The sequence below is a fragment of the Erythrolamprus reginae genome, chromosome 11 (genome assembly GCF_031021105.1).
Source record: "Erythrolamprus reginae isolate rEryReg1 chromosome 11, rEryReg1.hap1, whole genome shotgun sequence".
Classification (NCBI taxonomy): domain Eukaryota; kingdom Metazoa; phylum Chordata; class Lepidosauria; order Squamata; family Dipsadidae; genus Erythrolamprus; species Erythrolamprus reginae.
The window spans coordinates 12,332,059-12,355,132 of NC_091960.1; the positions used below are offsets into that span (position 1 = coordinate 12,332,059).

The following is a 23,074-nucleotide window of genomic DNA, read 5'->3' on the forward strand; positions in this document are numbered from 1 at the left end:
GGGATTCCCCTGCTGGGATCCCCTGCAGCATCACAAAAACACGGATGTCTGGAGGTGGGGTTTCCCATGGAGGGGAGCCTCAGGGGAATCCCAGCAGTGCAAAAACGGGTGCTTCGCTGGCAACGGAAGTCCAGAGGCGGGGCATCCCAGAGGCGGCAGTGGGTTTGTAAGGTGAAAATAGTTTGTAAGAAGAGGCAAAAAAATCTTAAACCCCGGGTTTGTATCTCGAAAAGTTTGTATGACGAGGCGTTCGTAAGACGAGGTATCACTGTAGAGGAACTCGATATTAAATCGTCCTAACTCAATAGGGCCTCTGCCCCCTCCACCTCAATATTCTTAAAGCAAACTGCATTAGAAATTTATTTATTGAAAGATTCTCTGGAAACTACCGCTCACCAAGCAGACTTTGCTCCAAGAAAGATGAACAGGCCAGAGGGAGTGTGAGTCAGCAGACATTGTTCAATAGCGGCACAGCAATATCCTGGGGGGCAGCAGTTGAGTATGGATCCTCCTGAGTTGGACATCTGATGTTCTGGTATGTTTATCATCAGGCCATTTGGTTTATGACCCATATTCTGTACACAGATCCTCAGGAGCTCACCTTCACTTGATGACCTTTATATTTAATAACTGCCTTGGTCATCATCCAAGGTGATTGTCTGGACTGGCAGAAGAGGACATGACTTTGAGTGCCTCCTCTGCAAACTTTGGTTGGTTTTCATACTGCTTTACCTCTCTCCTGTGACCAGTATAAATCACCTTGAAAGCCTTAGAGCAGGCTAGTCACTTTAGTGGGCTCGTTGATAATATTCTACAACAAGCAAGTATTTTCAACAAATAATGTAGGGCAGTGTTTCCCAACCTTGGCATCTTGAAGATATCTGGACTTCAATGCACCAACACTCCGCAGTCTGCATTGGTTGCCGATCAGTTTCCAGTCACAATTCAAAGTGTTGGTTATGGCCTATAAAGCCCTTCATGGCATCGGACCAGATTATCTCAGGGACCGCCTTTTGCTGCACGAATCCCAGCAACTAGTGGATCTTCTCCGGGTCCCGTCAACTAAACAATGCCGCTTGGCGGGACCCAGGGGAAGAGCCTTCTCTGTGGCGGCCCCGGCCCTCTGGAACCAACTCCCCCCAGAGATTAGAATTGCCCCCACCCTCCTTGCCTTTGGTAAGCTACTTAAAGCCCACCTCTGCCGCCAGGCATGGGGGAATTGAGATGCTCTTTCCCCCCTAGACCCTTACAATTTTATGCATGGTTTGTCTGTATGTATGTTTGGTTTTTATAATAATGGGTTTTTAATTGTTTTTAGTATTGGATTATTATTGTATGCTGTCTTGCTATTGCTGTTAGACGCCCCGAGTCTTCGGAGAGGGGCGGCATACAAATCCAATGAATGAATGAATGAATGAACGAACGAACGAATTCCCCAGCCAGCTTTTGCTGGCTGGGGAATTCTGGGAGTTGAAGTCCAGATATCTTCAAGTTGCCAAGGTTGGGAAACACTGATATAGGGAACTGCAGCACAGAAATGTAGCATAAAGAGTAATGTGTTCCTCCCACATCCCCCAAAAAGGAAGATGGATTCTGTGGACAAGGGAATGAGCCTTTCTTAAGGGAGGTACCGTTTCTCCCCAGGAACACTACATGCTCCCCCCCACCCCCGGACGGACCCTCCCTTTCTTCTTATAGGCCTTAATGCTTCTTCCCCATCTCTGATGGTTCACACACCACATTTCAACTGCTTCACAAAATGGTGCCGTGTTACAATTTAATATGTTAAAACTGCACACAAGTTGTTGTAAAATAGAAACCCGCCAATATACAAAGTGATTCATGAGCATTTCCATTGGTCAACCCGCCTTTCCACAAACATTTACGGCCCCCGTGTGGTTTACAAGGAAGGTAGATTAAAAACAAACAAAGCGGAATCGATGAAACAGTGAAAGTGTATCAAAAAACACACACAGTTGCAAAAAGCTACAATTAAAAGACAGTAGAAACATTAGCTTTGGACTTATACAAAACTTTTTCAAAGGCAAACTACTAGAACATTAAGGGAAAAAAAGCCTGTCTTAACACAGGCACTTAGGATGTGAAGCATCAAACATTATTCATTCTGGCATAATGTAGAAATTTGTGTTCGCCATCCAAGTTTGGACATTCAGTGCAGAATTCCAGCCCTTTGGTATGGGCTGGACTTTTAACTAGTACGGTTATACAATGGTATACAAATATTTTTTTAAAAGTGCCCCTAACTAGAAGGTCACATAATATCTAACAGGAAAAACCAACGACACACAGAGAGAAGTAACCACACATGATCACGCAACCAACGCACAGGAGCACATTAGTCCAGCCATGTCCAACCACTCAACTGTTACCTTTCTTAGACAGCCGTTCCACCCGCCGTGCTTCAATCTTGTCGCACTTCCGATACCTGTCAGCCAGACATACATTGTCAGAGTAGAGGAAAAAAGAAAAAAACTACCTCCAACAGACTCTTCAGCCCAGGGATTCAGGAATAAGCCAGGAGGACTCAAGCTTGGGAAGGGGACACATCTGGATTTTAGGAGAGCACGATAGCAATAGAAATATCACTTAAGACTTATACAGTGTTCCCTTGATTTTCGCGGGGGATGCGTTCCGAGACCGCCCGCGAAAGTCGAATTTCCGCAAAGTAGAGATGCGGAAGTAAATACACTATTTTTGGCTATGAACAGCATCACAAGCCTTCCCTTAACACTTTAAACCCCTAAATTGCAATTTCCCATTCCCTTAGCAGCCATTTAGATTGTTACCAGGGTTATTTATTAAAGTTTATTTTTAAAAAATTATTAAAGGCGGACAAAAGTTTGGCAGTGACATATATGACGTCATCGAGCGGGAAAAACCATGGTATAGGGGAAAAAAACACGAAGTAATTTTTAATTAATATTTTTGAAAAAACATGGTATAGACTTTTCGCGAAGTTTGAACCCGCGAAAATCGAGGGAACACTGTATACCGCTTTACAGCCCTCTCTAAGCAGTTTACAGAGTCGGCTTATGGCCTCCAGCAATCTGGGTCCTCATTTTATCCACCTCGAAAAGGAGGGAAGGATGAGTCAACCTTGAGCCTGGTGAGATTCGAACTGCCAAACTGCAGGCAGGCAGCCAGCAGAAGTAGCCTGCAGTACCGCACTCTAACCACTGTGCCACGGCAGCTCAAACAGTAAGATGACTGTCACAGTGGACTATTAAGTAGAAATACCCATTGAATTCTCTAGTGTCGTGGTAAGACTTTTGTGAGGTTCCTGAAAAAATGCCAGAGACGGATATTTTATTGACAGCGGTGCCAACTTTCTGTAATTATTTTAAGTGATGTTTTTATAAGGCAAGTGGAGTAAGTGGGGTCTGGATGCCTCGTGATGCCTAAAGGCCCTTTTTCCTCACCCTGAATTCACATTCGCCAGCCATTGAAACTTAAGTCATACAGACCAGAGGCTTTTTATAAGCCTTTTAAAAAGAGACTGGACACCCCTTGCCTGGAAAGATATAGGGTCTCCTGCAGGGAGATGTAGAAGACCTCCAAGAATCCCAGCGGCCGATAAGGTCCCACAGAGTTGGCCTTCCCGGGTCCCGTCGACTAAACAATGTCGTCTGGCGGGCCCCAGGGAAGAGCCTTCTCTGTGGCGGCCCCAGCCTTCTGGAATCAACTCCCCCCCGGAGATTACAACTGCTCCCACCCTCCTTGTCTTCCATAAACTACTTAAGACCCACCTATACCGCCAGGCATGGGGGATTTGAGACATCTTTCCCCCAGGCTTATTATAATTTATGTTTGGTATGTATGTGCTGTTTGGTTTTTAATTATGTGATAGGGTCTTCTTTTACCCACCTTGGAAGGACAGAAGGACGAGTCAACCTTGAGCCGGTGAGATTTTGAATGGTCAAACTGCAGCTAGCAGTAGCCTACAGTGCTGCACTCTAACCACTGTGCCACCTCGGCTCAGCATAGATTTTTCAAGCTGCCTTGCCTACCACCTTTAAGTTGGGTCTGACTGTTGAGAGGAGATGCTACACTTTGCAGCCAGGGGCGTGGCGCTGTTAAGAACCAGCATTTACAAACCCTTAACTACAGGTGGAGCCTTCCTTCTCAGCTAGGGATAAAACCCCGAATTTCTTTGCTTTCTAAGGCTCAGCAAGCACGGAAGGAGCAGACAAGCGACCAGGGCTGGAGTTGGGAACTTCACAGACACACTCACACGCAGCATTGCTTCTTAGTGTTTGGGCCGCCAAATTTGGGTTTGTCTAGGCAGTTGATGCATTCGCCGCAGTCCTGGAGCCTCAGGCATCCTTTGCACTTCCCACAGCGAGTCATGCGGTTCTTTTTGCCGTGGTGGTGGTGAGAGACGTGCCGACGCACAGGGGGCGGTGTGGCCTTGACAGCGGAATCCGGCTTCACTTGTTTCAGTTGGCCGCACTCGTTCTCAGACGCTGACGAAGTCTCTGTGGGAACAGTGCAAACGTTAACCCGGCTGCAAGACCGATGCTGCAAGCCCTAATCCCGTTAAGCCTCTTTGAAACGTCAAGCCCAGACTGCAGCTAAAATGAACCCAACAGATTTGATCAGGGTTCCCCCCAAGGTGTCCAAGATTGGCTTCCAAGGGTCAATGATACACGATGGTAGCTGATACACGACGGGAGGTCAATTGGGATCAACTACAGGGTGTCCAGGGGGGGAGAAGCATTTTGAAATTCCCTGATACAGTGGTACCTCGGTTCTCGAACACCTTGGTGTTCGTACATTTCGGATACCGAACAAAATTTTCTGCAAAAATTTGCTTCGGTATCCGAACAAAAATTCGGATACTGAACAGAAAATTTTGTTTACTATCCGAAATGTGCGACCAGGGCGGCTCCGGTGGCTTCCCTTCATCACGTGACGTTCCCGACACTGCTGCTGCTCCTCGAAGGGAAGCCGCCGCCATCGCCGCCGCCGGGAAAGAAAAAGTTGGTGCAGCTGCCTGGAGGCAACAAACTGAACCGCTGAGGAAAGGAGCCCCCCGAAGCTGCCGGTATTGCAGCCAGCCCTACCCTTCCTGCAGCTTGGAGCAGTTAGACGGTAGAGACTGGGAGGCTGTTAAGAGGGCGGCCATTCCCTCTCACCCCGTCCCCTCAGATCTTTATCCCATAGGAAATAGAGGAAATAAATGTAATTGGTTCCCAGCAAGTCAATGGGCTGGGAACCAATTAAATCCATTTCCATTATTTCCTATGGGATAAATTAATTTGGTTCTCGACCAAATCAGTTCTCGACCACACTCCCGGAACGAATTATGGTCGAGAACCGAGGTACCACTGTACTTCCCTGACATTTCCCTGTAACTTGCAATCTAGTTAAGGGCTGGTCGTAGATGACGTCGTACCAAACGGCGAAGCCGTGGAGAAATATCAGTAGCTGAGGAAGCAAGTTGTTGCCACAGTTATGCTCATTTTTGCTTGACTCTGCCAGGCAGCACGATCCATTTTTTTTTACATGATTTTCCCCTGACTTTTAAACATTTTAATAGTTTGGGTTTTTTCCCCCTGATTTATTCTGTTTTTTTCACGAATTCCCTGAGATTTCCCAAACCACCGATTTCCCTGATTTCCAGGTTTGCTGGACACTCTGCAATTAATCTTCTGGGATTTCCATAGATCTCCACACTACCTGTGTTTCCCTGAAAATAAGATCATCTTATTTTTTTATTTTATTTTATTTTGCCATAAAAAATGCACCAGTTCTTGTTTTTCTGGGTGGGGGTGAGAGGTGTCCACTGACTCACCTCGCTTTCATGTGTTGCCCCAGCCTCATTTTTGCTGTCAGAGGCCTTCAGGAACTTCTTAGAAGACTGACGGCAGAAAAAGACCTCATGGTCCATCTAGTCTGCCCTTATACTATTTTCTGTATTTTATCTTAGGATGGATATATGTTTATCCCAGGCATGTTTAAATTCAGTTACTGTGGATTTACCAACCACGTCTGCTGGAAGTTTGTTCCAAGGATCTACCTACTCTTTCAGTGAAATAATATTTTCTCATGTTGCTTTTGATCTTTCCCCCAACTAACTTCAGATTGTGTCCCCTTGTTCTTGTGTTCACTTTCCTATTAAAAACACTTCCCTCCTGAACCTTATTTAACCCTTTAACATATTTAAATGTTTCGATCATGTCCCCCCTTTCCCTTCTGTCCTCCAGACTATACAGATTGAGTTCATGAAGTCTTTCCTGATATGTTTTATGCTTAAGACCTTCCACCATTCTTGTAGGTCTTTGGACCCGTTCAATTTTGTCAATATGTTTTTGTAGGTGTAAACAGATTTACAAAGGGAGACTAAGCCAGGCCAGAAGGCACAAGTGGAGTTATTAGCCACTGTCTTCCACAAATACTCACCCTCTATGGTGGGCGACCCAGCAATCTCTTCCCTCTCCCGCAGAGGCAGGGCACTGAGGCGTGGCACGTCCTCCGGCACCATCGCACGAGATTGCCCCAAGGCCACCGAAGCATGCCGACAAACGTGCTTGATCCGTGGGCCCTGCACGGGGGACTCCTGGCCCTGTCAAGAACGAGCAGGAAGAACGCCCATTATCATGAGTGACAAGAAGCAGAGCTGGTTCTTCAAAGCTATTCAATGGTTTGGCCAGGCTCCATGCATCGTGCTGAGCCACGTTGCGCTGACAGGCCTGTGGGTGGCTGAGCTCACATAAAGTAATAAGTCCCAAGCGGTGAAGCGAGCCACGCTATTATTTATTTTATTTATTTATTTATTAATCAGATTTGTATGCCGCCCCTCTCCGCAGACTCAGGGCAGCTAACAGCAATAATAATACAATGTAAACAAATCTAATATTTAAGTTAATTTAAAACCCCAATTTAGAAACAAATCATACATACTGACATACCATGCATAGATTTTATAAGCCTAGGGGGAGGGAAAGTCTCAATTCCCCCATGCCTGACGACAGAGGTGGGTTTTAAGGAGCTTACGAAAGGCAAGGAGGGTGGGGGCAACTCAGCCAAACTATCTATATAGTTTGGCTGAGTTCTGAACTCAGAACAATCTACATACATATACCCGTGAAAATCTACGAAAACATATATATATATATATATATATATATATATATATATATATATATATATATTCGTAGATTTTCATGGGTATATGTATGTAGATTGTTCTGAGTTCGGGTTTTGCCCCGTGTAATATTTTGAGTGTCTATGCGATGTTTAATATATTCAATATATATATTGATTTGATTTGATTTGATTTGATTTGTATGCTGCCCCTCTCTGCAGACTCGGGGCGGCTAACAACAGTAATAAAACAGCATATAATAATAATCCAATACTAAGAACAGTTAAAAACCCATTATTATAAAAACCAAACATACATACAGACATACCATGCATAAAATTGCAAAGGCCTAGGGGGAAAGAGTATCTCAATTCCCCCATGCCTGGCGACAGAGGTGGGTCTTGAGCAATTTACGAAAGGCAAGGAGGGTGGGGGCAGTTCTGATCTCTGGGGGGAGTTGGCTCCAGAGGGTCAGGGCCACCACAGAGAAGGCTCTTTCCCTGGGTCCCGCCAAATGACATTGTTTAGTTGACGGGACCCGGAGAAGGCCAACTCTGTGGGACCTAACTGGTCGCTGGGATTCATGCGGCAGAAGGCGGTCCCGGAGATAACTAGGTTATCAAGCACAGCGCCCAGATTTCCCATGCTCTTGTACAATGGTACCTCTACTTAAGAACTTTTATATGCTCCTAAGAATTTGGAAAAGACACTATTCTAAGCAAACGCTCTTTCTTACGACTCACATAAATACCGCAGCTAGAATGTGGCTAGCGCAAATGTGGAAAAACGAACAGATCCCATCGGAAAGTTTAATCATTGACAAAATATATAGATGTGTAGAGATGGGTGAAATTACAGACTCAATTAAGGGAATTAAAAATAAAGAATCAAAACGACCATGGTAAAAAAATGGCACAAATGGATTCAAAAGAAAAACTAAAAATACAACAATACAAAGTATCAGTATATTTATTTATTTATTTATTTATTTATTTATGTATGTATGTATGTATTTATTTATTTATTTATTGGATTTGTATGCCGCCCCTCTCCAGAGACTCGGGGCGGCTAACAGCGACAATAAAACAGTGTACAATAGTAATTTGGTATTGATGATTAAAAATCAATTAATATAAAAACCAAACATACATACATACATACCATGCATAGAATTGTAAAGGCCTAGGGGGAAAGAGGATCTCAATTCCCCCATGCCTGGTGGCAGAGGTGGGTTTTAAGTTGTTTACGAAAGGCAAGGAGGGTGGGGGCTGTTCTAATCTCTGGGGGGAGTTGGTTCCAGAGGGCTGGGGCCGCCACAGAGAAGGCTCTTCCCCTGGGTCCCGCCAGGCGACATTGCTTAGTTGACGGGACCCGGAGAAGGTCCACTCTGTGGGACCTAACTGGTCGCTGGGATTCGTGCAGCAGAAGGCGGTCCCTGAGGTAATCTGGTCCGGTGCCATGAAGGGCTTTATAGGTCATAACCAACACTTTGAATTGTGACCGGAAACTGATCGGCAACCAATGCAGACTGCGGAGTGTTGGTGTAACATGGGCATATTTGGGGAAGCCCATGATTGCTCTCGCAGCTGCATATATAGAAAGAATAACAAATACCTTGCAATATTAATAGAAACGAAGCACAAGCATTTTCTTTCTTTTCTTTTCTCTTAAAAATGTGTTCTACTTAGGATATTTATATTTGAATGTTTACAATTTAATAAAATATATAAGGAAATGAACGACATATACAAAAGGTAACAGAGATGGAATAAGATCTGTAAAACCCAAACAAAACATGTGAGAAATATTTTCGAAAACAATAAAGAAACTTTAAAAAAAAAAAAAGAACTTTTATAGATAAGAACCGGGTGTTCAAGATTTTTTTGCCTCTACTTAAGAACCATTTTCTACTTAAGAACCCGAGCCTGGAAAAATTTCCCAGGAAATTTGAGAGTGGCACGAAGACATGGCCAGTGTCCTGCCATTCCCCCTTTAATCCCAGCCGTCTGGGCTGCCAGAGGAGCCTTTTGGTGGCGTTTAAGGAGGTTTTGGCAGCCCAGAGCGAACGAAGCATTTTCCTTTCTCTGGGCACTTGGAGAGGGAATAAACCTCTGCCAGTGCCCAGAGAAAAGAAACACTCACTTTGCTCTGGGCAGCCAAGGAGTCACCACAGCGAAAGAAAGGCGCTGGCTACAAAGCAAGCGAGTGAGTGAGAGGAGAGGGGAGCCCTTCAGCATGGGAAGGAAGAGGTAGCAGGTAGCAGCAGCCAGTGTATGGGAGGCAGCCTCGCACCGGGTGTATTGGAGGCCCATGCTCCTCCTTGCTGCCTCAGAGTCATAGAAACATAGAAACATAGAAGACTGACGGCAGAAAAAGACCTCCTGGTCCATCTAGTCTGCCCTTATACTATTTCCTGTATTTCATCTTACAATGGATATATGTTTATCCCAGGCATGTTTAAATTCAGTTACTGTGGATTTACCAACTGGAAGTTTGTTCCAAGGATCTACTACTCTTTCAGTAAAATAACATTTTCTCATGTTGCCTTTGATCTTTCCCCCAACTAACTTCAGATTGTGTCCCCTTGTTCTTGTGTTCACTTTCCTATTAAAAACACTTCCCTCCTGGACCTTATTTAACCCTTTAACATATTTAAATGTTTCGATCATGTCCCCCCTTTTCCTTCTGTCCTCCAGACTATACAGATTGAGTTCATGAAGTCTTTCCTGATACGTTTTATGCTGAAGACCTTCCACCATTCCTGTAGCCCGTCTTTGGACCCGTTCAATTTTGTCAATATCTTTTTGTAGGTGAGGTCTCCAGAACTGAACACAGTATTCCAAATGTGGTCTCACCAGCAGTCTATATAAGGGGATCATCAGTCCCTTTTTTTTTTTTTAAAAACCCTTAAAGTTTTGGATTTTTTTTGACTCCACTCCCATCACCTTCTTCCTTCAGCAGTGACTATCCTCCTCCTCTTCTTCTTCCTCCTCCTCCTCCTCCCACCCAAATTCTGAGCTTTTCTTTCTTTCCTAATGGGTTTGCACGCATTATTTGCTTTTACATTGATTCCTATGGGAAAAATTGCTTCTACTTACAAACTGTTCTACTTAAGAACCTGGTCACGGAATGAATTAAGTTCTTAAGTAGAGGTACCACTGTATTTGGAACACGGCCGCAGGGTTGCAAGTGGATTACCTGTTTTCTAACCTCTTTTTTGTCTTCTGTCGTGTTGAGGTCTGCGGTGGTCTCCTCCTCAGCTGGGATTTTTGGAGTCTCAAAGGCCTCGGCCTTGACACTTTGACACCCCTAGGAAAAAAGGACGCAAGCGTTACAAACCACGTGGCTTGGGGGCCCTTAATAATAATAATAATAATAATAATAATAATAATAATAATAATAATAATAATTTATTGGATTTGTATGCCGCCCCTCTCCGCAAACTCGGGGCGGCTAACAACAATAATAAACACAACATGTACAATCCAATAATAAAAAACAACTAAAAACCCCTATTATAAAACCAAACATACACACAAACATACCATGCATAACTTGTAATGGCCTAGAGGGAAGAGCTATCTCAACTCCCCCATGCCTGGCGGTATAAATGAGTCTTGAGTAGTTTACGAAAGAAAGGGAGGGTGGGGGCAGTTCTAATCTCCGGGGGGAGTTGGTTCCAGAGGGCCGGGGCCGCCACAGAGAAGGCTCTTCCCCTGGGGCCCGCCAAACGACATTGTTTAGTCGACAGGACCCGGAGAAGGCCAACTCTGTGGGATCTTATTGGTAGCCCTTCCCCTTCGATACTTAATTCCCCAAACAATTCTGCCCAACTTTCCAACACAATGGCAGCCTTCATCCCAGATGTCCGTCAATACAACGGCACCAATCTCACCGCCACAGCCAGGCGCGCAGAGTCCCAAGGGCACGCTCAAATCACGTAACCCATCCGATGCTTCACTCTGGCTCACTGAATAAAAACAACAGATGGGCTGTGTTCGCACAACATGTCAAGCCCACACCAAACAAAACATGTCTTCCTTCATGTGTTCACACAGCACACTCAATCTGGTAACTGTAGGAATCCAATTACAGGATTTTCAAAACACATCGAACCAGGAGCTTAACATCTCCGGGACCGCCGTCTGCCGCACGAATCCCAGCGACCGGTTAGGTCCCACAGAGTTGGCCTTCTCCGAGTCCTGTCGACGAAACAATGTCGTTTGGCAGGACCCAAGGGAAGAGCCTTCTCTGTGGCGGCCCCGACCCTCTGGAATCAACTCCCCCCGGAGATTAGGACTGCCCCTACCCTCCTTGCCTTTCGCAAACTCATTCGGACTCATTCGAGACAATGATGAATCCGCATTCAGACGGGAAGTTGAACAACTATCCTTGTGGTGTGATCAGAACAATCTAGAACTGAACACACTCAAAACCGTAGAAATGGTGGTAGACTTTAAGAGAAACCCTTCCACCCTTCCACCTCTCACAATACTAGACAACACAGTATCAACAGTAGAGACCTTCAAATTTCTAGGTTCTATCATATCTCAAGACCTAAAATGGTCACCTAACATCAAAAACATCATCAAAAAAGCACAACAAAGAATGTTCTTTCTGCGCCAGCTCAGGAAGCTCAAACTGCCCAAGGAGCTGCTGATTCAGTTCTACAGAGGAATCACTGAGTCTGTCATCTGCACCTCTATAACTGTCTGGTTTGGTGCTGCAACCCAACAGGACCGACACAGACTTCAGAGGATAATCAGAACTGCAGAAAAAACAATTGCTGCCAATCTGTCTTCCATTGAGGACCTGTATACTGCACGAGTCAAAAAGAGGGCGGGTAAAATATTTACTGACCCCTCACATCCTGGACACAAATTGTTTCAACTCCTACCCTCAAAACGTCGCTACAGAGCACTGCACACCAAGACAACTAGACACAAGAACAGTTTTTTCCCGAACGCCATCACTCTACTAAACAAATAATTCCCTCAACACTGTCAGACTTTCTACTAAATCTGCACTTCTATTCTACTAGTTTTTCTCATAATTCCTATCACCCATTTCCTCCCATGTTGACTGTATGACTGTAACTTGTTGCTTATATCCTAAGATTTTTTATTAATATTGCTTCTTCATTGCTTATTTGACCCCTATGACAATCATTAAGTGTTGTACCACATGATTCTTGACAAATGTATATTTTATTTTATGTACGTTGAGAGCATATGCACTAAGACTAATTCCTTGTGTGTCCAATCACACTTGGCCAATAAAAATTCTATTCTATTCTATTCTAAAACCCACCTCTATCATCAGGCATGGGGAAATTGATTCCCCTGTGCCGTTTCCGTTTTACGCAAGGTTTGTCTGAGATGTATGATTGTCTTTATATTAAGGGTTTTAAATTGTTTTTATCGTTAGATTTGCCCCGTGTTTTGTGTTGTGAGCCGCACCGAGTCTCCGGAGAGGGGCGGCATACAAATATAATAAATGAATGAATGAATGAATGGCCAGAATTCAGGCCATGTCAAAAATAATAATAATAATAATAATAATAATAATAATAATAATAATAATAATTTATTGGATTTGTATGCCGCCCCTCTCCGTAGACTCGGGGCGGCTAACTACAATAATAAAAACAACATGTACAATCCAATAATAAAAAACAACTAAAACCCCTATTATAAAACCAAACATACACACAAACATACCATGCATAACTTGTAATGGCCTAGGGGGAAGAGCTATCTCAACTCCCCCCTGTATCACAAAAAATTCACTAAAAACAGATGGGCAGTCGTCACACATGGCACACTATGTGTATGCAACCACTAGTTTTGGCACTGGTCACGTTAATCATGTTTGATAAAGGCAAGCTACTACGGTGTAGAGCAGGGATGTCCAACCTTGGCAACTTTAAGACTTGTGGACTTCAAGTTAGACAGCCATGTTCTTAAGCTGGCTGGGGAATTCTGGGATTTGAAGTCCACAGGTTTTTACGTTGCAAGGGTTGGACACCTCTGGCTTAGAGCAAAATACTCTGCTCAAAAAAGTAAAAGGGAACACTTAAACAACACAAAATCAAACTTCTGTGAAATCAATCTGTCCACTTAGGAAGCAACACTAATTGACAACCAATTTCACATGCTGTTGAGCACATTCAACTTTGTACAGCACAAAGAATTCAATGAGAATATTTCATTCATTCAGATCTAGGATGTGTTATTTGAGTGTTCCCTTTATTTTTTTGAGCAGTATATAAACCCAGCCTCAAAGTAGCCACCGCCTTCGAACCATAGGTGGTAGCTTGTCCCAATCTCCATTGTTCTCATTTATTGCTCAAAATATCCAAAAACCTTTTGATTTCTTTCCTGGGAGCAGAATCTAAATAAAGATAGGACAATAAACCCAATTCTTCCGATTCTGCACTATTTTTATATCATTCTGAGTGCTAGATCTTGCGATATGTTCCCTGACAATTCTCCAAAACACAGGATGCAAATAGCAAGACTTCTAACTTAGGGTGCGATCATAGAGTAATCCATCTGTTCAGTATCAAAATGGAACTGTGTGCTGTGCTCAAACAACATCGACAACCTGAAAACTACAATTGGTTGCCGATCAGTTTCCAGTCACAATTCAAAGTGTTAGTTATGACCTATAAAGCCCTTCATGGCACCGGACCAGATTATCTCAGGGACCGCCTTCTGCTGCACGAATCCCAGCGACCAGTTAGGTCCCACAGAGTGGGTCTTCTCCGGGTCCCCTCAACTAAACAATGCCGCTTGGCGGGACCCAGGGGAAGAGCCTTCTCTGTGGTGGCCCCAGCCCTCTGGAACCAACTCCCCCCAGAAATTAGAATTGCCCCCACCCTCCTTGCCTTTCGTAAGCTACTTAAAACCCACCTCTGCCGCCAGGCATGGGGGAATTGAGACCCTCTTCCCCCTAGGGCCTAGGCCTTTACAATTTTATGCATGGTATGTCTGTATGTATGTTTGGTTTTTATATTAATGGGTTTTTAATCGTTTTTAGTATTGGATTATTATTGTACACTGTCTTATTATTGCTGTTAGCCGCCCCGAGTCTCCGGAGAGGGGCGGCATATAAATGCAATCAATCAATCAATAAATCAATAAATAAATAAATAAATAAACAAACAAACAAACTCCCTCTTCCTGTGGGAAATGACCAGCCTGAGCCTGAGGGCTGGGTCAAATGCATCATCAGTCTGGAGTCTCTATGCCTCCTTAAGACACCTACGTCCAGCCCCACTTGAAGCCCATTGATTCTTATCTGGTGCCAATGTGCTTGGATCAGAGGTGGGTTCCTACTGGTTTGGACCAGTTCTATAGAAACGTTAGTGACTTGGCGGCCTGGGTCGCTGGAACCGGCAGCGACGCAGGCCTGCCAGGCCCCCTGAGCCAGTTCTCTCGGTGGCGTCATAGGCTCCATCCTCTTGTTTTTGGCTTCTGCGCATGTGCAGAAGCTTTTTTTAATTGCATACATGTGTGCGCTGCGCGTCCCTGAGCAAACTGGCAGTAGCAGAATCTGGAACCCACCACTGGCCTGGATTGCTGGTACTTTAGATTCTTATGCATAGGTAGCATGAAATAAACTTGTACGGGTAGTCCTCAACTTACAACAATTCATTTAGTGACCATTCAAAGTTACAACGGCACTGAAGAAAGCAACTTATGAGCATTTTTCAGCTTATGTCTCTTGCAACGTTCCCGTGGGCACACGATCAAAATTCACATCCTTGACAACCGACTCATATTTATGACGGTTGCCGTGTCTCAGAGTCATGTGATCCCCCTTTGCAGCTTTCTGACAAAGCAAAGTCCGTGGGGAAGCCAGATTCACTTAACGACCATGTTATTAAGTTAATAACTGCAACGCCTCACTTAACAACTGCAGCAAGAAAAATCATAGCAATAGCATTTAGCCTTATACAGTGGCACCTCTACCTACAAATGCCTCGACTTATGAAACTTTTTAGATAAGAACCAGGTGTTCAAGATTTTTTTTGCCTCTTCTCAAGAACCATTTTCCACTTACAAACCTGAGCCTCTGAAACTATAATCGGAAAAGGCAGAGAGAAGCCTCCATGGGGCCTTTGTAAGAATCTCCTGGGAGGAAATGGGCCAGAAAAGGCGGGGAGAAGCCTCCGTGGGACCTCTCTAGGAATCTCCTGGGAGGAAACAAGGCCGGAAAAGGCAGGGAGAAGCCCTCATGGGGCCTCTCTAGGAATCTCCTGGGAGGAAACAAGGCCGGAAAAGGCAGGGAGAAGCCCTCATGGGGCCTCTCTAGGAATCTCCTGGGAGGAAACAAGGCCAGAAAAGGCGGGGAGAAGCCTCCATGGGGCCTCTCTACGAATCTCCTGGGAGGAAACAGGGCCGGAAAAGGTGGGGAGAAGCCTCTGTGGGCCATCTCTAGGAATCTCCTGGGAGGAAACAGGCCCGGAAAAGGTAGGGAGAAGCATCCATGGGGCCTCTCTAGGAATCTCCTGGGAGGAAACAGGCCCAGAAAAGGAGGGGAGAAGCCTCCGTGGGGCCTCTCTAGGAATCTCCTGTGGGAGGAAACAGGGCCGGAAAAGGCAGGGAGAAGCCTCCATGGGGCCTCTCTAGGAATCTCCTGGGAAGAAACAGGGCCTCTATCCTCCCTGTGGTTTCCCCAATCACACACATTATTTGCTTTTACATTGATTCCTATGGGAAAAATTGCTTCTTCTTGCAAACCTTTCTACTTAAGAACCTGGCCACGGAACGAATTAACCACTGTACTTCATAGTGCTTTTATAGCCCTCTCTAAGTGGTTTACAGAATCAGCAACAATCTGGGTCCTCATTTTGCCCACCTTGGAAGGATGGAAGGCTGAGTCAACCTTGAGCCGGTGGGAAGATTTGAACTACAGCTAGCAGTTAGCTGAAGTAGCCTGCAGTAAAAAGCCCCCTCATTAAAGGGGGCAAAGCACACTTCACAAATACCTCGCTTAGCAACAGTGATCCCCTTTTGCCCCCTTCTGACAATCAAGGTCAGTGGGGAAGCCAGAGTCGCTTAACAACCATGTCACTAAGTTAACAACTGCAGTGATTCACTTAACAACTGCAGAAAGAAAAGTCATAAAAGTGGGAGGGGCAAAAATTCCTTAACAAATGCCTCACTTAGCAACGGAGATTTGGGGCTCAATTGTGGCTTGTGAGCCAGAGACTTTTTGACACCTATCCTGGATCTTGACGTCCTGCACCTGCCACCCCTACCCCTAACGGGCCTGACCCAGTCTTGCTACGACTCCAAACACCACCCCATCGTTCCAACCTGGAGGGCGGGTTTCTCTTACCGGAATGAATTTGAATTGCTTCTGTTGGTCAATCTTGTACAGCTGCACCTTGGCGCGAGTCAGCAGGCTGTAAACTTTATCCATGCTGGACAGTGAGGTCACGATGGGCTTGGGCTGCTCCACGGGGGGCTTCGCTTCCTCCGAAGAGAGGCTGGCTGGCTCCGCCTCGCTCTCCGAACTCTCCGCCACTTTCTCTTCGCCCTCCTCCACTTGGGGGGAGGGGGGCACGACTCTCCGGATGGCCAGCTTGTGAACCACGCCGGGAGAGTTGACGTCCTCCATGGTGATGAGCTCTTTGCCTTGAGCTTCGAGGGCTTTGGGGACCTCCGGGAAGAGGGGCAGAGCAAGGTGGTTGGTCCTTCCCACCAGCTTCTTGCCGCTCCGGGTCACCACGGGCTCACTGGAGAGCGAGGGGGCTTCTTGCGGCGGCACCGGGGGCTCCCTTCTGACCTCGGGGGAAGCCGGCACCACGTCAGACTCTTCGGGAGACACCGAGAGGGATTCGTAGATCTTAAGGTGCGCCTCGCTGGGGGTGAACTGGGGGGCCCGCAGCAAGGGGGTGCGCTTGGTTGGGGTGGAAGGGACGGGGGCCGGCGAGCTGGGCACAAGAGAGGCATCTTCGCTAGGCACCTGGAAGAGAGCCTTCCCCATCTCTTTGGGGGAGGAAGTGGGGCTGAGCGAGGTCCATCGGAATGTGGGCTCCCGAAGGATGGACCGCCGTTTCTCAGGCAGGGTCAGTGCCGTGGAAGTGGCGTGGAGCATGCTAGGGGAAGACGGGGAGGAAGGGGCCCCAGAGAGGTCTTTTTCTGGAGAACTGGGGACGGAAGGGTTCATCGGCTGGGCAGGGCCCTGCAACGGCAACCAAGAAGCTTCCTGCTTGTCTAAAGCCCCGTCAGGAACAGGGCTTTCCAAAAGCTTGGTTGCCTTCTGCGGGATTTCATCCATGAAGCGACGTGGAGTCCGAATGAGACGAGACGACCGGGCGCTCACCACCGGCATGATGAACTGACGGATATTTTTGAGGAAGGTGGTCTTGAGAGCTGGGGCCTCCTCGGAGCCGGCCACGCCGGACTGCTGAGCCTCCTCCCTCATCCTGCGCGGCAACCGCTGAGTTGCCATGCGCCGCCTACGGCCCCGTTTCAAACCCTGTGCCCTTATGGAAAGGCCAACCCGAGAACGCCCCTTCTTGGAAAGGAGGACCGCTCCATCGCTCTGCGGACAGGGCGGCTGGGGCTCCTGTTTCCAAGATACCTGGTTGGACGAAGGAAGAGCGTCACCTTCGGATACAGAAGGCTTTGGTTCTGGGACAGAGGCCTCTGCTTCGGGGACCGGTGCCTCCGGGGCCGGCTGCAATCCCTGGACAGCGGCCTCCAGTGATGGCTCTGGCTTTGAGACTGGGGATTTGGGCCGAGGAGATGATTTGGGGGCAGGAGTCTCTGACAGCAAATGTGGAGCGGGGGGTTGGTTCTGTTTGGGTTCTTGGTCAGAGGTATCCGGCTCCGACAAGACCGCTTCCGATTCAGACACGGCCTCCGAAGGAAGCGGGGAGAGCTTTTTTTCTGGCACCACGCTCCACTTCCTCTTCCGGCCCCTTCGGTGACCCTGGGTCTTTAGCCGGACGTGAGTCACCACCAACTGGCCAGATTTATGCCGCCTGGCTTTGGAGAAGAACTTGAGGATGAGTGGTGGTTTCTTCAAAGCTTCGGCCGGCTCAGAAGATGCACTGATTTCTTCTGCGCACGTTGGGGGCAGCTGCGCATTATTGTTAGGTGCTGGGATGGAAGATGAAGTGTTGGTGCTCTCGGGAGGAGGAGGAGGAAGCCACCGTCTTGCAGCTGGTTTCTTCGTGAAGGAGCCACGTGGCCGGCCTCGTGGCCGAGGTGTGGCAATGGAATTGAGAGTCTTCTCCGTTGGTGGTGGCAGAAGAAGGGGAGGAGCTGTGGATTTTAATGGCTCAGCAGGCTCTGGGTCAGCTGGAGTCTGCTTAGGAAGCATCTTGAGCAGTTTTGGACCAGATGTTGCTTGCCGGCCTATCCTTGCTGGAGTCCCTTTGGTCCGCTGAAGCAGCTCGGCCAAAGCTTTCACCATACGCTCTCGCTGGGATTCCACAGCCTTTTGTTTGGCCGACCTTTTGGAAACCGAGTCCTCAGCAAATGCCCTCTTCTTCCTGCCACGCGACAGAGAGGTACCTGTAGAAAGAGAGAGAAATCTTAGCTGTAAAAAAAAATAAATGACTCAACTACGGGGTGGGCACTCACAAGACTGCTGGTCAACTGCAATTTCATACCCTCAGACAGAATCGGCCCAAGTAACCGCCTGTTACCAGTTGAAGGCTGCCCTATTCCTACAAACTCAATTTCATCGAAGATCCCATCAGGGCTGTGGTTGACTTGTAGGGTGGGGGCGTGGCCAGACATGCCAACAATTCCTCAAATTGTTGGCATGTTTCCTCTTCACATTGGGTAGACCACCCGGGTCACCTAACAGCTGCAGTCTTTAACTTAACAACAGTGGCAAAAAAGATTGTAAAAATCGGATGATTCCCTTAACAACCACCTTGTTTAGTAAGGGAAATTCCAGTCTCAATTGTGGTTGTAGGTTGAGGACTACTTGTACAATACAGTGGTACCTCTACTTAAGAACTTAATTCGTTCCGTGACCAGGACTCTCCACGATTGACCTCTCCAGGTTCCTAAGAGGCCAGTAAGGGGCGTGCATCAGTGCATTGATGTGCCTATCGTCCCCTGTCCAATTGTCTTTCCTTATCTCATTTATCATATATATTCTCTCCTTATCTATATCTATATATATATATATTATATATATATATCATATATATTCTCTCCTTATCTCTTATATCATATATATTCTCTCCCTCCCATCTACTTCTCTTTTTTACTTTCTATCGTTATATATATTACTTAATGTCTATTCTCTTCCATATGTATTGTATATTGGACAAAGAATTAAAAAAAAAAATAGAAGGCGGTTCTGGAGGTATTCTGGTCCAATGCCATGTAGCGATCACCTAAGACCATGGGAAAAGACTTAGGAATCTAGACACCGCTCCTCTATTCCTCTCCAGGCAAGTCCACCCACATACAAATAGACTATTGCAAAATATATACAGTGGTACCTCTACTTAAGAACTTCATTCGTTCCGTGACCAGGTTCTTAAGTAGAAAAGTTCTAAGCAGAAGCAATTTTTCCCATAGGAATCAATGTAAAAGCAAATAATGCGTGCAAACCCATTGGGAAAGAAATAAAAGCTCGGAATTTGGGTGGGAGGAGGAGGAGAAGGAGGAAGAGGGGGAGGACAGTCGCTGCCGAAGGAAGAAGGTGAGGGGAGGGGAATCAAAAAAATCCAAAACTTTAAGACTTAAAAAAAAAAAGAGGGGCTCTGAGGTGGCGAGGAGGAGCACGCGCCTCCTTGTAGAGCTGCCCATAGTGAAGGGAGTGTTTCATTTTTCTGGGTGCTGGCAGGTTTAATCCCTGTCCAATTACCCAGAGAGAAAGGAAAATGCTTCGTTCACTCTGGACTACCAAAGCCTCCTTAAGTGCCACTGAAAGGCTCCTTTGGCAGCCCAGAAAAGCCTGAGATGGCCAGGATTAAATGGGGAATGGCAGGAAACTGGCCGGGCCTTCGTGCCACTCTCAAATTTCCTGGGAGATTTTTCCGGGCTCGGGTTCTTAAGTAGAAGAGGCAAAAAAATCTTGAACACCCAGTTCTAATCTAGAAAAGTTCTTAAGTAGAGGCGTTCTTAGGTAGAGGTATCACTGTACTGTCAAAAGCACTTTGTCTGATCACGTATGATAAATGAACTGCCATGTGTCATCCCACTGATAGAATGTACACTATAAGCTGGAAATCTTTTGGAAAATCCAAAACTGGCTTTCTTTCCAAAAGACAAATGAGGCAATGAATGAAATTATAATATCGTAAGAAAACTTATGTTGAGGCTGTGAGAATATTTAAACTTCATAAATTAACCGGTCAGAGGTAGCAGAGAAATGCTCTGAACAGCAGACAATTGTAATCATGGGCTTCCCTAAATATGCCCATGTCACACCAACACTGTGCAGTCTGCACTGGTTGCCGATCAGTTTCCGGTCACAATTCAAAGTGTTGGTTATGACCTATAAAGCCCTTCATGGCACCAAGCCAGATTATCTCAGGGACCGCCTTCTGCCGCACGAATCCCAGCGACCAGTTAGATCCCACAGAGTGGGCCTTCTCCGGGTCCCGTCAACTAAACAATGTCGGTTGGTGGGGCCCAGGGGAAGAGCCTTCTCTGTGGCGGCCCCGGCCCTCTGGAACCAACTCCCCCCATAGATTAGAATAGCCCCCACCCTCCTTGCCTTTCGTAAGCTGCTCAAAACCCACCTCTGCCGTCAGGCATGGGGGAACTAAGATATTCTTTTCCCCCTAGGCTTCTACAATTTATGCATAGTATGTTTGTATGTATGATTGGTTTTATAACAAGGGTTTTTAGCTGTTTTAGTATTGGATTTTTACATTCTGTTTTTGTCACGGAGAGGGGCGGCATAGAAATCCAATAAAATAAATAAATAAAGTAATGACAACAGGCCAAGAAAGCAGATTGTCAGGAATAGAATCGAAGGGGAAACTTCATATCTGGCAGGGAGTCATACAAGCCAAACCAAGCTGTCGTGAAAGGTTTTAAAATACTGGGAATCCTATAAAACTGGAGCGCCTTAGACATCTCAGAAGAATCAATAAGTGGTACTAGAAATGAGTTTTAAAAAATGGCAGTATCAGAGTCTTTGGAAGAACCGGTAAGCAATCCACATTCATACAAAAAAACCAGATCCTAGTATTAGACCCACTAGAAAAGTTACTGCTTATTTATTTATTTATTGGATTTGTATAGCAAGTATAGCGCTGTAACTAATGTGCTTATTGTGCATGGACATAACTGCTGGAAAACAGAAGGATTTGTGGACCTGTTCAGAAGAACCTCCTTCCTATATTGCAATACAGTATATCCAATTTCAAGGAAGCTAGATGCCATAGAAATATGGGACAGTAACTTGCCTTTTAAAATGAATAAGTATTATTTCTTTAAAAGTCCAGCTCAGACTAACAGCATCGGAATTGGAGACTTTCACCAAAGATTTTAAAAACTGGATCGTATTCTGTCTAGGAATCAGCCTTTGAATGTTACGATATTTACAGAGACTATAGTTTGGCACCGGACCAGATTATCTCAGGGACCACCTTTTGCTGCACGAATCCCAGCGACCAGTTAGGTCCCACAGAGTGGGTCTTCTCCGGTCCCGTCAACTAAACAATATTGCTTGGCGGGACCCAGGGGAAGAGCCTTCTCTGTGGCGGCCCTGGCCATCTGGAACCAACTCCCCCCAGAGATTAGAATTGCCCCCACCCTCCTTGCCTTTCGTAAGCTTCTTAAAACCCACCTCTGCCGCCAGACATGGGGGAACTGAGATCCTCTTTCCCCCTAGGCCTTTACAATTTTATGCATGGTATGTCTGTATGTATGTTTGGTTTTTATAATAATGGGTTTTTAACTGTTCTTAGTATTGGATTATTATTATATGCTGTTTTATTATTGTTGTTAGCTGCCCCGAGTCTGCAGAGAGGGGCAGCATACAAATCCAATCAATCAATCAATCAATATAGTTTGGCTGAGTCCAGACCTTTTGACCCTAATTGACAAAACAGAGAAACTACAGAGAAACCTATGGTGAATGTGATCGCCTAGTTTCCCACCCCATACTAAACCACAACTCCCATATAAGATCCCATCAGCCAGGGGAAATCTGTGGGACACTCAAAATTAATTAAAAGCGTAGCTGTCAAATAACAGTGGAAATTATCATTTTACAAGCCTGACAAGTATTGCCAAAACTCCACAACAAGATGTTACGGGAAAAGGCCAAATTCCCCCAATAATCTTTAGAGTTTGGCTCATGCCCAACCCTGAAGACCATGTCAATTTCTGGTCACAATTCAAAGTGTTGGTTATGACCTATAAAGCCCTTCATGGCATCGGACCAGAATATCTCCGGGACCGCCTTCTGCTGCACGAATCCCAGCGACCGGTTAGGTCCCACAGAGTTGGCCTTCTCCGGGTCCCGTCGACTAAACAATGTCGTTTGGCAGGACCCAGGAGAAGAGCCTTCTCTGTGGCGGCCCCGACCCTCTGGAACCAGCTCCCCCCAGATATCAGAGTTGCCCCCACCCTCCTTGCCTTTCGCAAGCTCCTTAAAACCCACCTCTATCGTCAGGCATGGGGGAATTGAACTTTCCCTTCCCCCTAGGCTTATAGAATTTATACATGGTATGCTTGTATGTATGAGTGGTTCTTTAAATTGGGGTTTTTTAGATTATTTTTAATATTAGATTTATTTACATTGTCTTTTTTATTGTTGTTAGCCACCCCGAGTCTTCGGAGAGGGGCGGCATACAAATCTAATAAATACAAATACAAATACAAATGTCTACCCATTGATGCTACCGAAATTCCTTACCTCTTTTGGATCTTAGCGCACCACGCAGCGAGCTTTGAAAAGTGTCGTCCTCTGAATGGAAGCCCAGGAACTCTTCCTGCCAGGAGAAAGAAAAGCAACCATGGT

General features: G+C 46.0%; 1 protein-coding gene across 3 annotated transcripts in view; it reads right to left on the reverse strand.

Annotated features, from left to right (window-relative positions):
* Nucleotides 1–23,074, reverse strand: part of KMT2B (lysine methyltransferase 2B) — a 126,951-nt gene that overhangs the window by 80,757 nt on the left and 23,120 nt on the right. Inside the window, exons 2-7 of one of the 3 annotated variants that reach the window (XM_070764656.1) lie at nt 22,970–23,045; nt 16,457–18,645; nt 10,307–10,417; nt 6,424–6,586; nt 4,253–4,496; nt 2,391–2,446 (exon numbers count right to left, since the gene is read on the reverse strand). In XM_070764656.1, coding sequence (XP_070620757.1) covers nt 2,391–2,446; nt 4,253–4,496; nt 6,424–6,586; nt 10,307–10,417; nt 16,457–18,544 — 2,662 coding nt within the window. In that variant the 5' untranslated portion in view covers nt 18,545–18,645; nt 22,970–23,045. Of the gene's footprint in view, nt 1–2,390; nt 2,447–4,252; nt 4,497–6,423; nt 6,587–10,306; nt 10,418–16,456; nt 18,646–22,969; nt 23,046–23,074 lie in introns of those variants that run through there. The other 2 variants (XM_070764653.1, XM_070764654.1) reach the window with 2 other exon arrangements.